Source organism: Zootoca vivipara, chromosome 14, assembly GCF_963506605.1.
Source record: "Zootoca vivipara chromosome 14, rZooViv1.1, whole genome shotgun sequence".
In the NCBI taxonomy this organism is placed as follows: Eukaryota; Metazoa; Chordata; class Lepidosauria; order Squamata; family Lacertidae; genus Zootoca; species Zootoca vivipara.
The window spans coordinates 5,445,998-5,459,938 of record NC_083289.1 but is presented as its reverse complement, the minus strand read 5'-3'; the positions used below and the strand labels follow the sequence as shown (position 1 = coordinate 5,459,938).

The following is a 13,941-nucleotide window of genomic DNA, read 5'->3' as shown; positions in this document are numbered from 1 at the left end:
GATGGTATAGGGTTGGGGGACCAACTCCCTTCTCTTGCAGGGGCTCAATTAGTGCCAGTGTCTTCCGTTAAGTGTCTGGGTGTAATCCTTGACGCCTCCCTTTCCAGGGAGGCACAGATTACAGCAGGCATCCCCAAACTTCGGCCCTCCAGATGTTTTGGACTACAATTCCCATCATCTCTGACCACTGGTCCTGTTAGCTAGGGATCATGGGAGTTGTAGGCCAAAACATCTGGAGGGCCGCAGTTTGGGGATGCCAGGATTACAGCAACAGTCAAGGCGACATTTTTCCATCTGCGCCGTATCAAGTAGTTGGCCCCCTACCTTTCCCGCCCCAACCTGGCCACAGTCCATGTGACTGTCACCTCCAGGCTTGACTACTGTAACTTGCTCTACGCGGGGCTGCCCTTGAAACTGTCCCAGAAACTCCAGCGGGTGCAGAACGCTGCAGTGAGGCTCCTTACAGAGACCTTGCCATGGCAGCATATTCATCCAGTGCTTTACCAGCTGCACTGGCTCCCGGTGGAGTACCGGGTCATATTTAAGGTGCTGGTTTTGACATTTAAAGCCCTATGCAGCCTAGGACCCTCGTACTTACGGGACTGTCTCTCCCAGTTTGCCCCGCAGAGGACCCTCAGATCCACAAATAGTAACAGTTTAAGGGTCCCAGGCCCTAAAGAAGCCAGACTCTCCTCCACAAGGGCCAGAGCCCGTTCAGTGATGGCACCGACCTGGTGGAATGCTCTGTCCCATGAGACTAGGGCCCTGCGGGACTTGATCTCCTTCCGCGGGGCCTGTAAGACAGAGTTATTCTGCCTGGCCTTCAATTTAACCTAAGCTTCCATTCCTTTTTCCCTTCCCCTGGCGATGCTATATTGATGTTGTGTTTTATGCTGTTTTAAAGTTGTTTTAAAGTTTTAATCAATGTTTTTATATCTGTTGTTAGCCGCCCTGAGCCCGGTTTTTAAACTGGGAAGGGCAGGGTATAAATAAATTTATTATTAAGGGCAGGGTATAAATAAAATTTATTATTATTACAGTGGTGCCTCGCTAGACAAATTTAATTTGTTCCACGGGTCTTTTCTTATAACGAAAAATTCGTCTAGCGAATCCCATAGGAATGCATTGAAAAAAATTTGAATTTTTTTTTTGCCCATAATTGAATTTCAATGCATTCCTATGGGAAACCGCGATTCGCTAGACGAATTTTTCATAAAATGAATTCGTCTAGCGAGGCAACCCCCACTAGAAAAAACCTTTCGTTAAGCGGAAATTTCGTTAAGCAGGGCATTCGTTAAGCGAGGCACAACTGTATTATTATTGTCATGTTCTGAGAATCTGAGACTCTGAAAGAATGGGAAGATGTCACTGTTCTTCTAGTGGCCAACTAAAGGCCTATTATGGGAAATCTACAAAGCAGGATCCCAGTGCAACACAGCAACTCACTCCACTTGTGATTTGTAGCAACTGGTATTCGGAGGCATCCTGCCTCTGACAGTGGAGGTAGAACAAAGCCTTTGTGGCTTGTAGCCTTAGCCTCCTTCCACGAATTTGCCCAATCCTATTTTAAAGCCACCTAAGTTGGTGGCCATCACCACCTCCTGTGGGGGCAAATTCCATAGTTTAACTATGTGCTGCATGAAGGAGTCCTTCCTTCTGCCTGTCCTGAATCTCCCAAGTGTCACTGGATCTCCCTGAGTGCTCCTGTTCAGGCCTTATTTCTCTTAAAGCAACATGCGCCAGTCTGTTAACTACACTGAACCTCTTGCATAGCAGGAATGCATGAAATAGTAAAGCAAAACGATATTGAGAAGCAGGATCCTATAAATGTGTGGCTGTTTTTAAAAGCAGGTGGGCCGCAGGTAGCATAGTTTATCCAACCTTAAGTATGTTTACTAGGAAGTACATTCCACTGATTTCAACTGAGTTCATCTCCTAGTAGTGGAGGTTAGGAATGCAACCGTAGAAACTTGCTAAATTTGGGAACTGAACTTAAAAATGCTGCAACAGAAGAGAACTTGAAGGAGAAACACTCCAAAAAGGGTGTGGGGGAGAGAGCAGGATGGACACACACTTAGGTAAAAATGAGCCTTGTAGGAATGTCAGATGAATTCATCAATCCAAGCATGAAACTTGCCCACTCTTTACTGCAATAGAAAAAGCTCAAAGGCCATTGAATTTCCCTCTCACCGAATTTCCCTCTTGTTAAGAGAGGCTGGTAAGTTGCCCAGCAAAAAGAATTGCACTGGGTGGCTGGGGAACCTCACAGCTGATGGCCAATAATTTGTGTTATGAATTTGGCTGCCAGCCGATCTATTGCTGACTAGGAATGCCTTGTGCTCTATGAAACCACCAAACTGGCATGGAAATTATTAGGAGACCCTTTAACAAACTCTCCAAGATTTTAAAGGTTGGAGGCTTACTTTTATTTAAAAAGTCCTGCCCCGCCCCCCACCCTAGATGCTCCAATCAGACCACAGACATGCCAGCCAGCACCAGGCATGCGGAAAGGCCAGCCCTGCACTAAAGAGTGAGCCAGTTTAACCTGCCAGGCGGCAGCGAGGTGCCTCAGGGGCAGAGGGCGCAGGCAGAAACAAGAGGCCAATTACATGGAAGTCATGTCGTTGAGAGCGTGATCCAGCTCCTCGCTGATGGCCTTGTACTTGAGTTTCTGAGCATACAACTCATCTGAGAGTCACCATGGGGAAGGTAGAAGAAGTGTGAGGAGGAGGAGGAGGAGGAGGCAGTGACCAAGGGTGATGTGGAAGCAAAACACCGTCCGGAAGTCATGGCAGCCAGGAGGGGAGAAATGGAGGTGTGCGGAAGGCAGCGGCGTGTGGCACAGGAGAGGTGTGAGAGAGAGAGCAAAAGAAAACAGAGAGGAGTCAAATGGGTTGAAAAAGAATTCAAGCAGTGGAGTTGCTAGATGTGGGTAGAAATAATAACAATACAGCAAGCAAATGGTGGGAAACAAACATCGAAGTGATACTGCAAAACTCTCCTAGATGCTAGCTTTCCATTAAACCTGCATAAAACTTGTTCCCACTTTTCTACATGCATCTGAGCTGTTCCATCCCTGCAGTCAAACGTCGTACAGTTTAGACCAGCCTTCCCCAAGCCAGTGCCCTCCAGATGCTTGGACTACAATTAACATCAGCTCCAGCATGATGCAACTGTGCTGGCTTGGGGGTGTTAAGAGTTGTAGTCCAAAACATCTGGAGGGCACCAGGTTGGAGAACTCTGTGGCCTAGGCACAGCTTGAAGCAGAAGTTGCACAGCCCCCACCTAAGGAAGGCTTTCCTACCAGAAACGCATTGGGGCACCAGCATTTCACCAGAGGGAACTTTTTTTTCCTAGGACCTGTCAAAAGTCCTTATCTCTCCTACTGCTCCTTTTGATTCTGTCATTGCATCATGGGGCTTGAACTCTTGGACCTGGTGCCACTGTCACAGGGTCAGACAGCAGATTGGCTCAGCAGAAAGAATAGCGCTGAGGCCCAAGGGGCTCTGAAACCAAACTCCTCCTTTTCCCCCAGAGATGTAGGCCCCTCAAGACCCCTTCTACCCTCTCCCTGTTGGAAGCACCAGAACACACAACCTGGCAAAGTCCAAGTCCAAAACATTCTTCCAGTAGTATAACAGCAGACAACCCCTTCCTACGCAGCAGTTCCCTACAGAATGAGAGCAGAGTCCTGCCTCATACCCCAACAAGAACAGGAAGACTTGAGGGAAGGATATCCATCAACTACTACCTTTCCCCCAAGAGTTCAACCAACACAGAAGAAAATTCCAAGGACTTTTGAAGACCTTGGAAGCAAACTGTGCATGTAACTGCTAAACAGATGCTCCCCATTAACACACAAACAAGGCTTCAAATGTCGCTGACAGCGGAGTCAGTAGGTGCCACCAAATGGCTGCCTTGACATTCATCCATCATCTCCATCAGAAAACTATGTCAACTTGCAACATTCCTAATGGGAGCAACTGCAATGCCTCCCATGGCTGACATTTTCAGCCAGTGATCTTAAGGCACTCATAGCATTTCCTATCTGACTTGTTCATTTTTTGCCGTGGAATATTCCAGAAGGACCAGGAAGTGGAGTTCAATATTCAAGAGAACGAAGTCTTGAGACACCAAAGGGACAGAGACAAAAGAGAATGCAAACGCAAAACCTTCTCTGTCTAAAGCCAGTTATCAAACATTCTGAAGCCCCATTTTCAGTCAACTGTTATTCATCTGCCCTGTTCATGCGTTAAAGGTAAAGGTTAACTCCTGTCAAATCTGACTATGGGGTGTGGTGCTCATCTCACTTTCAGGCCAAGGGAGCTGGTGTTTGTCCGCAGTTTTCCCAGATCATGTGGCCAGCATGACTGAACCACTTCTGGTGCAACGGGACTTCTGTCACACAGAAGCCAGAGCGCATGGAAACGACATTTACCTTCCCTCCACAGCAGTACCTATTTTTTTACTCGCGCTGGTGTGCTTTTGAACTGCTAGGTTGGCGGGAGCTGGGACAGAGCAACAGGAGCTAACCCCATCACACGGATTCGAACTGCTGACCTTCTGATCAAGCCTGAGAGGCTCAGTGGTTTAGACCACAGCGCCACCTGTGTCCTCTCCTGTCGATGAAAGGCAAGTTCAGCCAGCAATCTTCCTCCCTTGCCTAGTGGCCACTTCTGTTCCAGACACAGTGATGCTAGGGGGGGTCTCCCAACCTCTGCTGCCTGGCACTTATCCATGGCAGACACTTGCCAGTATTGACCAAAAATTAGCAATTGTCCACTGTATGTGCCTACTTCAAAGATGGAGTTTGCTGTCTCAGCCTTCTAGGTTAGCAAGGGATGCAAATAAAGAAACGTACCTTCTAAGTCATCAATGCTCTTCTCCAGCTTAGTTACCGACCTCTCTGCAAACTCAGCTCGGGTCTCAGCCTGGAGGCCAAGAAAACACACAAAGGCAATGGTCAAAAAGCACAAGGAAGGTATAGGAAAGCTTCTGCATTGTGCAAAGAGGCTGGGTGGTGGAAGTGGGAGAATCTTCCAAAACAGAGTGGGAAACCAGCTCCAAACAACATAGCATTTCAATTATTTTTATTTATTCATATTCCCACAAAAGGAGCCCAGGGCAGCAATTATATTTATAGGTGACATCCAATTACATTATGCTCAGAGTAGAACTAATGAAATTTATGGACCCAAAATCAATGGCCTAAAATTGGATGCAGCCCTCTGTTCTTTAGTACACAGAGACCATCAAGGACATTTTCTGATCAGAATGGAAGTTTTCCAAGAGCACAGCAAAGCTCTCATGCTTTGGGCAAGAGAGAAGATTCTTCATGGTGTTTGGCCAAAATCTCTTAAAAGCTGCAGGGAAAAGAAGAGGGTTGGCTTCTGTCCCAAGGATACAGTGGCATTTTTACCTCTTTAAGTTTGTCAGTAAGGACCTTGATCTCCTCTTCATACTTGTCTTCCTTCTGCGAGTACTGTAGATTAAGCAGACCAATGAAAGGTCAACTGAGCAGACATGGGCAGCACTGAGGTGGCAACGTCCAATATCTTTACAATCACAAGTTGAAAGACCACTAAAAATTACTGCATGAGAGGAAACCAGCAAAACTGCAATGCCAGGAGTAAGTGTTCATTGTACAAGCCCAAACAATAGCCTGTTGTAAGCTAAATGCATTAACAGTGGAAAAGCTTATAACAGGAATGGCCCTTCAAATATTGTTGGACTCCCAAATCCCACCACCACTGACCATTAGCCACACTGCCTGGGTCACTGGCTCCCCGCCCTGGCTTATAGCTCTGGCTCAAACCAGCTGTTTCTGCAGGACTGCACAATCTCTCTCATGTAGGGGGGGATCTGGAAAGAGGTTTGCACTACAACACAGAACTCCTGACACAGGATGATTAAAAGATAGCCTATTGGGTTCCTTGTTCAGCTTCATAATGCTACAAGTTACATTTCACATTGAAGTCAGTCTGTTCTTGAAAGCATCCATTGCCGATTCTCAGAAATCCAGTTAAAGGGTCAAAGACACACAGCTTTCATCTGACAACAAGTGACTGTTGATGCAGAGTTTTGCTCTCTTTTTTTAAAAAGAATAATAATAAATCCACTTTGCAAGCCTAAACAAAACTGTTATTATACTAGTTACAGGTAGGTAGCCTTGTTGGTCTGAGTCGAAGCAAAATAAAAAAATTCCTTCAGTAGCACCTTCAGTAGCACCTTAAAGACCAACTAAGTTTTTATTTTGGTATGAGCTGACGAAGTGTGCATGCACACGAAAGCTCATACCAAAATAAAAACTTAGTTGGTCTTGAAGGTGCTACTGAAGGTGCTACTGAAGGAATTTTTTATTTTGTTATTATACTGTTTTATTATTTTATTGATCTACAGAATGCTTTTACAGTTCTGTTTTACTGGAGGTCTTAGTAGAGAGAGCAGCGCTTTGCTTGCAGAAGATGGAAATGTGCTTCTCTGCCCAAGACCTGACAGCAGCCCTCTGGGCACAGCTAGGGAGAGGAAACAGTCATCTGAGGAAGCTTCAAAACCCAGCCATTCTGTATTGTATTCACTGCAAGTATCACATTGGGAGCTTTGGGTGATTAAGGCCACATTCGCACCATAAATTAAAAGTGCAATGATACCACTTTAAATGGTCATGGCTTACCCCAAAGAGTTCTGGGAGCTGTAGTTTGTTAAAGGTGCTGAGAGTCACTAGGATACTTCTATTCCCCTGGCACAGAGCTACAATTGCCCAGAGCTCCCCGTGAAGAGGGATTATTAAGTCACTCAAGGAATTGTAGTTTCAGGAGGGGAACGGGAGCCTCTCCTAACTACTCTCAGCCCCTTTAGCAAACCGCAGCTCCCAGATTTCTCTGAGGGAAGCCACAACTGTTTAAATGTGGCATTAGAAGCATCAGAAATCACTGGCAAGTAAAATATTTTTGAAAAGAGCACTTGGGAAGTAAATTCCCCACTGGAGGCAACAGGACTTACTTCAGAATAAACATTCTGAGAAGCGGCTTGGAAAGCCCATCATGGAACATTTGCACCTTTCGCAGTTAGACCATACCTTTTCTGCCTGAGCTTCCAGCGACCTCAGGTTGTTGGTCACAGTTTTCAACTCCTCTTCAAGTTCAGCACATTTGCTATTATTTTGGAATGGAGGGAGGAAAGGGGCGAAGAGGAAGAACAGTCATTGGGGGTGGGGGAGGGAAAGAGAGGGAAGAAAAGATAGAGAAAAATGAAAACTGAATCTCAGAGCTTAAGAAAGGGCCTTGAATGAAGCTGAACCCGCTTGAGATCAAAGAGATAAATTAATTGCAGAACCCAAAGTTGCTTTGAAGGATTCCAAAATATTGTCCACAGATCTGCTATGCTACTATGGCATCACACACATGTTCTGGGTTGGGTGAGCCAAGGGTCCCTAGTGGAAAGGCCCCCAAACAAACACTGCCACATTTCAGCAGGCAATTTTCAAACTGTTTGCAGAGCTGCAACAATCTTCTGTCTGGATTTTCCACTGAATTCTCTTTCTGCACTCAGGAGCCAATGCAGATGTGACTTGTACAAGCACAACTGTGGGTTTTAAAATAGCCAGGTTTATTCAGAATTTTTTATTTTGCCAACGCCAGATGTTTTGGACTACAGCTTCCAACAGCCCAAGCAACAGTTGTAGTCCAAAACACCTAAGGGCTGACTTAACCAAAACTCTTCAACCAACCCAGGAGGTTCAGCTTCTTCTTTGGGCTCGATCAGCTACAAAAAAGGTTAAGCACACACCTGTGCACACACACACACCGGCATCCACACCAGAGACGAGAGAAAGCAAACACAGGAGAGGAAGGAGAAGGATAACGGGGAGATCCAGCCACTACTGCTAAGAGGCATCTAACTAGAAGGTCAGGGTAGCCAGGAGATTTGGGTGGCAGCTTAAAAAACCTGATCATTCGGGTCACAGATACATAGGTATGTTGTCTCCAGTACCTTCTCCTCAGCAGCCATTAATGCTTTCAACGTTTGATCCATTATCCTTAACTGTTCCTCCAGCTGTCGGGCTTGGCTGTTAGTGAACACATGAAAATGCACAAGAGCCATTCACAAAACAATCCGTGTGCGAGTCAAAAGCATGCAGTGACCCAGACCAAATAAGAGAGGCCCCCAGAGGAAATGATTCAGACACCACGGAAGCGCACAGACGTACGCAGGCGCAACGACACCCACACACACGCAGGCGTGCCAAGGCATGCAGCAGACCCCCCGCAGCTGCCGCTGGAAGATAGCCAGTCACCATCCCGCACCAGACACTCAGGTACTGCGACATAAATCACACTTGCCCCACGGACCCCAGAGCCTTTTCTTAATTGGCCAGGCGGTGGCCCCTACCTTTCTGACAGTTCAGCCCGCTCCTCCGCACGCTCCAGGTCGCTCTCAATGATCACCAGTTTACGAGCCACCTATAGCAATGGGGAAAGCAGAAGGAGGGGGGAGGCTTAGGGCCCAGCAGCAGCAAGATGTAGACTGCGATGGAGAATTGTCACCCAACAATATCCAGAGGGCGATGGATCAGGGAAGGTTGTCCCAAGTAACTGTGCTGCCCGTACGTGAAACACCACAGCAGGGAGGTGGAGAGGGAGACCCATTTCAGAAGGCAGGAAGCCAAGGTCATGTCCCCAGCTTCAGGAGGTGGTGTACAACTCCCAGCGATCCTGCCCTTGTGAAATTTCATCGCTCTCTCTCTCTCTCTCAAATGCTTGCTAGGCAAAAGGCATCACTTTCTGCCTCGCTCTTGTGGGCTTCCTCCACAAAGCTTCTCCGCTCAGATCCTGGCTGTTAACAGGATGGCTGTCTCTCAGTGGGTCATCCTGCCACCCCACGCCTTCTGCAGAGCATCTCGGGTCTCCCTACTCATTGGTCCTCCTTGGAAACAGCAGCCAAACCAAGTAACCTCCCAAGGGCCCCCGGCTGCGCTCAAGTACCCACCTCTTCATACTTGCGGTCAGCGTCCTCAGCAATGTGTTTGGCCTCCTTGAGTTGGATCTCCTGGATCTCCATCTTCTCCTCATCCTTCAGGGCTCTGCTCTCAATGACCTTCATTCCTCTGGAAGGCAGAAATTACAAGGGTTGGAAAACAGCTTGATATTAAATGCCCATTTGTGTCTTGGCGATTCTGCTCCCCCTCACACACACACCCAAAAAAGTTATTTCTGTGACCTGTATGAAAACTTCCCACAAGTGCCTTCCTCACTGGTGGGCTGAAATTTTGTGCGTCCCCCCCCCCCGCTCATTGCACTTTGGGGTACCAAAATTAAACTTCAAGGTAGTCCAACTATCTAGTACATATATGGCTGCCACTCACTCGTACGGGAAAGAACAATTCGGTGCCACCCTTCCATGCTTGGCAGCGACTAGCTCAACCTCTGCTCACAAATACTTTGTAGGGATGTAAAAGGGCACAAACATCCCTTCAAAACACACAGCTACATACAATGACAGGCTATTTGCTAGTTTGCTGCTTTTTTTTAAAGCCAGTGTTCAGGGAATTCCTATTTGCACCGGGGGGGGGGGCATTCCTGTTGTATGCATCAACAGGACTGTGTAAGCCAGCCCCATGCCCTTCTGGGGCTGAAAATCATGTGCGGGTCAGTGGTCATGCATGTCTCAAATACACACAAAGGGGGAGTTAACTATAATGAAAGAATACCCTGGTGGACTGGGCCCCATGTCAGAGTGCATGTGTGTATGCTTGTCTCCACATTCACACCATACAGTTGAAGCACAATGATACCACTTTAAAAGGTCATGGCCTCCCCCCCCCCAAAGAATTCTGGGAGCTGTAGTTTGTTGAGGGTTCTGAGAGCAGTTTGGAAATCCCTATTCCCCTCAAAGAGCTACAGTTCCCAGAATGGTTTAACAATCCCTCTTCTTAGGGAACTCTGGGAGGGTATGGACGTGTGAAGATGCCATTCAGGGCCCCCCCCTTGCCAAGATATGCTATGCATTAGGGCATGTGGCCCACACAGCCGAGGCTAAAAGGCAGGCCAGGCCACAACAGTTGCTATGCTCCTGCCTCTCAACGGAGGGTTTTTGTTTTTTAAAAGAGAGACTGGACAACAGTTGGAGGGAGAGCCCCCCCCCCCAGGGCTATCCCCACCTTTCGCTCTCATCTGCCGCCTTCTCAGCCTCCTCCAGTTTCTGCAAGGCTGTTGCCAGGCGCTCCTGGGCACGATCCAGCTCTTCCTCTACCAGTTGGATACGCCTGTTCAGAGAAGCCACATCGCTCTCAGCCTGCGGAGAAAGGAAAACGCCGTGACTTTTGAGGGCGCCGAAGAGGTGGTTGGAAAGTACACCGTGAAGAGGAAAGGAGATATCAGCCAACTTCCTCCCCAACCTGGCGTCCTACAGCTCCCTCCCAGAGCTGTAAGTATGAAACATCTGGAGGGTGCCAGGCTGGGGGGGGGGAAGCAGACGGAAACAAAACAGGGGAAAGTGGTGTTTTGAGGGGGTAAGCAGACAATAAGCAACCAATTATTAAGGTAGGGTTCTTTAAAAAAGCAGACTGTGGCCATGTGTGTCCCCATCACCACTTGCCTAATCTGTTAGAATATTCCTCAACTCTTTCCTTTTCACGCGAGTTACTTCATGCAGTCTGATCCTTCACTCACTGAGCGATCAACAGCCACTTTCACTTATCGACCGTCAAAGGAAATGGACCACACACACCCCATCTTTCAGAGTTACAATGTGAAGGAACTACAGTGGTGCCTCGCTTAACGAATGCCCTGCTTAACGGAATTTCCGCTTAACGAAAGGATTTTTTGAGCAGAGGTTGCCTCGCTAGACGAATTCGTTTTATGAAAAATTCATCTAGCGAATCGCGGTTTCCCATAGGAATGCATTGAAATTCAATTAATGCGTTCCTATGGGCAAAAAAAAGGTCAATTTTTTTTTCGTACATTCCTATAGGATTCGCTAGACGAATTTTTCGTTATAAGAAAAGACCCATGGAACGAATTAAATTCGTCTAGCGAGGCACCACTGTACATGGGTCTTATAGATCAAGGACAAGAACACTAAGGGCGGGGAGACGAGGCCCAGCAACTGCCCTTTACAGATGTGCTGCCCTGGATGCAACTCCTCCTGCTTCCAAAATTTAGATCAAAGGTGGCCAACACAGCACCCTCTGAATGTTGTTGGATCCCCAACTCCCCCCATCCTCAATGACAGGCCATGCTGGCTGGGGCAGATAGGACTTGGGGATCCAACAACTTCTAGAGGGCACCACACTGGCTATCCTCATTCCAGATTGTAAACTTCTCGGGGCAGAGAGCCGTCTTCTTCTTCGCACCCGCCTGACATACTTCCAGACTTTTTGCTCAAATCATGGAGTAAGGACGGACATGCATTTTCCCCATGAAGAGCTTTGGGGTCTCTGCAGGGCATAAGCAGGCCATGGGAGTTTCTGGGAGTCCTGGACATGACTCAAAGAGACAGCTCAGACTCCTGGCTGCTTCTCCAGGGGTGAGCTGATGTTGAATCCTCAGCTCACGCAAGAGGAAAAAACACAGCGCACGGGGAAGTGGCCTGCACTCTCAGATCCTCTGTGCCAGAAAGGGCACCATTCAGTAGCTCCAGCCCAACTTATGGTGGCCCACGTGCCAAATATGATCCTATCTGGGAGGGGGAAAGAGTTCAATACTTTTTATACAACTTCTCAAGGTACGCCTTATTTTACAAGGAATGTCATTCCCTACAATGTTACTTTATTCTAACATGAAATATGAGCAAACCAGACTACCTAATTTTAAATACTTCCACAAGTTCACAGCACAGCCCTCTACATGTCGACTTTGATGGAAACTCCACTGTGTGCGACAGAGCTTACTCCAGGCTTCCTCAACTTCGGGTCCTCCAGATGTTTTTGGCCTACAACTCCCATGATCCCTAGCTAGCAGGACCAGTGGTCAGGGATGATGGGAATTGTAGTCTCAAAACATCTGGAGGGCCGAGGTTGAGGAAGCCTGGCTTCCTCACTAGGAAGTGTGTTTAGGATTGCAACCTAAGCCACATTTTCATGCTCTTCTGCAAACTCAAGTTGCTGTGGTTTTTGATGCAAAAAGCCTTCCTATTGCTTAGGATCTCCACCAGTGCAAAAAGATCCGGAATAAATTCAAGTTTCTGGAAGTCAAAAGGGCGACGCCACATTTCAATGCACTGAACTCCTGTTCACTTGGGTGGAATAACTGCCGGGGCCGGCGTGGCTGAAGCAGAGTCCATGAGTGCCTTTCCGAGGCTCTCAAGTGCTACAGTACTTTAATCTCTGGGGAGGGGAAAACTGGCAAACAACCCTGGTCTCAAGTGTGGAAAAAACCGATTAGGCTGCGCAGTTAATAATTACATCAAAACTGATCTCAACCCAATTGCAGTCTGCAGTGATTAAAGGTCAGTATCCCACTTCCTGTTCCCAAAGCAGAAAGTCAGCAGAGGCTTGCCTATAGTTTCTCTGAAAGTCCCAAAATTATGGCCTCTCCCCCCCCCCCCGCCTTTCTCCTCTCTTTCTGCAAAGCAGGGCTTTCCCTTATATGGTAAAGAAAACTACCCATGACACCGGAGGGGCACTCCCAGGGCTAGGGCTAGCCGATAAACACAAGTTTCTGGTCTGTGTTTGCTCATAGTTTCACTATGAGACGACCAGGGATTAATGATTGCTGCTGCCGCTTGACAGCAACTATTTCCTTCCCCCTCCAGTCATCATTCTGAAGTGAAGGGGAAGGGAACAGCACCCTCCACCCTGCAGGGACTCCCCTTCAACAACCCTGCTAGTTACCTGATCTGTCTGTGGGTGCTTTAAAGGAATATCCTGGCAGGATTTGGAATTTGCACAATAACACTGGCCACTTCTTACAGCCTTGCCTTTAAGCGCTTGCCTGCTCTCCAGCCCTGCACTGCCATTCTGCAGCAGGCTAGACAACATTTTTACAGACCAGCAACTTTTGCGGACTTACTTAAATGACCTTGGCTTTAAAAGTCCTTTGGTTGATTATATATCCCCACCCCACCCCAGTATGGCTTCTACATTATTCTCATGCTGCCGGAATTTGTTAAATGGGCTGATCTGGACATGTGTTTTGGGGGATTTTTTAAAAAAGGAATCATGTTTGCTTTAATCTGTTTTTATTACTGTCTATTTGCTGCCTCCAGTCTCTTTGGAGAAACAGGCAAGCAAGAAAAATGTAAGATACATACAAGGCTTCCTTAACGAGCAAAGTTTTCTCATATGCTGAGATGAGCCCCCAGGCATAGGACTGCAGCCTGAATTGCAAAAGCCATCTAAGTCAGCGATGGGGAAACCTGGACCCCAAGTCCCAGCAGCCAGCACGGCCAATGGTCAGAGACGGCAGGAGTTGGAGTCCTGCTCCATCTAGAGCCCCCACCCCCAAGCAGCCCTGGCTTCGGGTTCCCCCTGCCCCTCCTCTTCTCATCCCCACCTCCCTGTGCTTTGCATGGCGATCAAGCAAACGAGTGGGTCACGTGCCATTAAGTCAAGCATCCACCCCACACTGCATCTGCCCAACTAAATGTTTGCTGCAGAGAAAAGGGCAGGATTGCTGGGTTTTGATAACAGAAAACCATCCTTCTTGCACACTGGGTGGGGTGCCAAATCCCAGCAGGCAAACAGGGACAGCAATGAAGGCCCCACCTGCACTACACGTTTAAAGCAGTGTTGTATCCCTTTTAATGGCCACGGCTTCCCCAAAGAACCATGGGAGCTGTAGTTTGTTAAGGGTGCTGAGAGTTGTGAGCAGGCCACCATTCCCCTCAAAAGAACTACAGTTCCCAGAGTTCCCCGAGAAGAGGGATTGTTAAACCACTCTGGGAACTGTAGCTTTGTGAGGGGAATGGGGCTCTCCTAACACCTCTCAGTAGCCTTAACAA

The 13,941-nt window shown here is 47.7% G+C and overlaps 1 protein-coding gene across 25 annotated transcripts in view; it reads right to left on the bottom strand.

Annotated features, from left to right (window-relative positions):
- TPM1 (tropomyosin 1) overlaps nucleotides 1-13,941 on the bottom strand; it is a 38,276-nt gene that overhangs the window by 8,619 nt on the left and 15,716 nt on the right. For 9 of the 25 annotated variants that reach the window (XM_060282728.1, XM_060282714.1, XM_060282726.1 and 6 more), the window contains 6 exons: nucleotides 10,160-10,293; nucleotides 8,989-9,106; nucleotides 8,392-8,462; nucleotides 7,079-7,154; nucleotides 5,420-5,482; nucleotides 4,862-4,931 (listed from right to left, as the gene is read on the bottom strand). In XM_060282728.1, the coding sequence (XP_060138711.1) occupies nucleotides 4,862-4,931; nucleotides 5,420-5,482; nucleotides 7,079-7,154; nucleotides 8,392-8,462; nucleotides 8,989-9,106; nucleotides 10,160-10,293 (532 nt within the window). Of the gene's footprint in view, nucleotides 1-2,605; nucleotides 2,689-4,861; nucleotides 4,932-5,419; nucleotides 5,483-7,078; nucleotides 7,155-7,992; nucleotides 8,069-8,391; nucleotides 8,463-8,988; nucleotides 9,107-10,159; nucleotides 10,294-13,941 lie in introns of those variants that run through there. The other 16 variants (XM_060282724.1, XM_060282718.1, XM_060282727.1 and 13 more) reach the window with 5 other exon arrangements.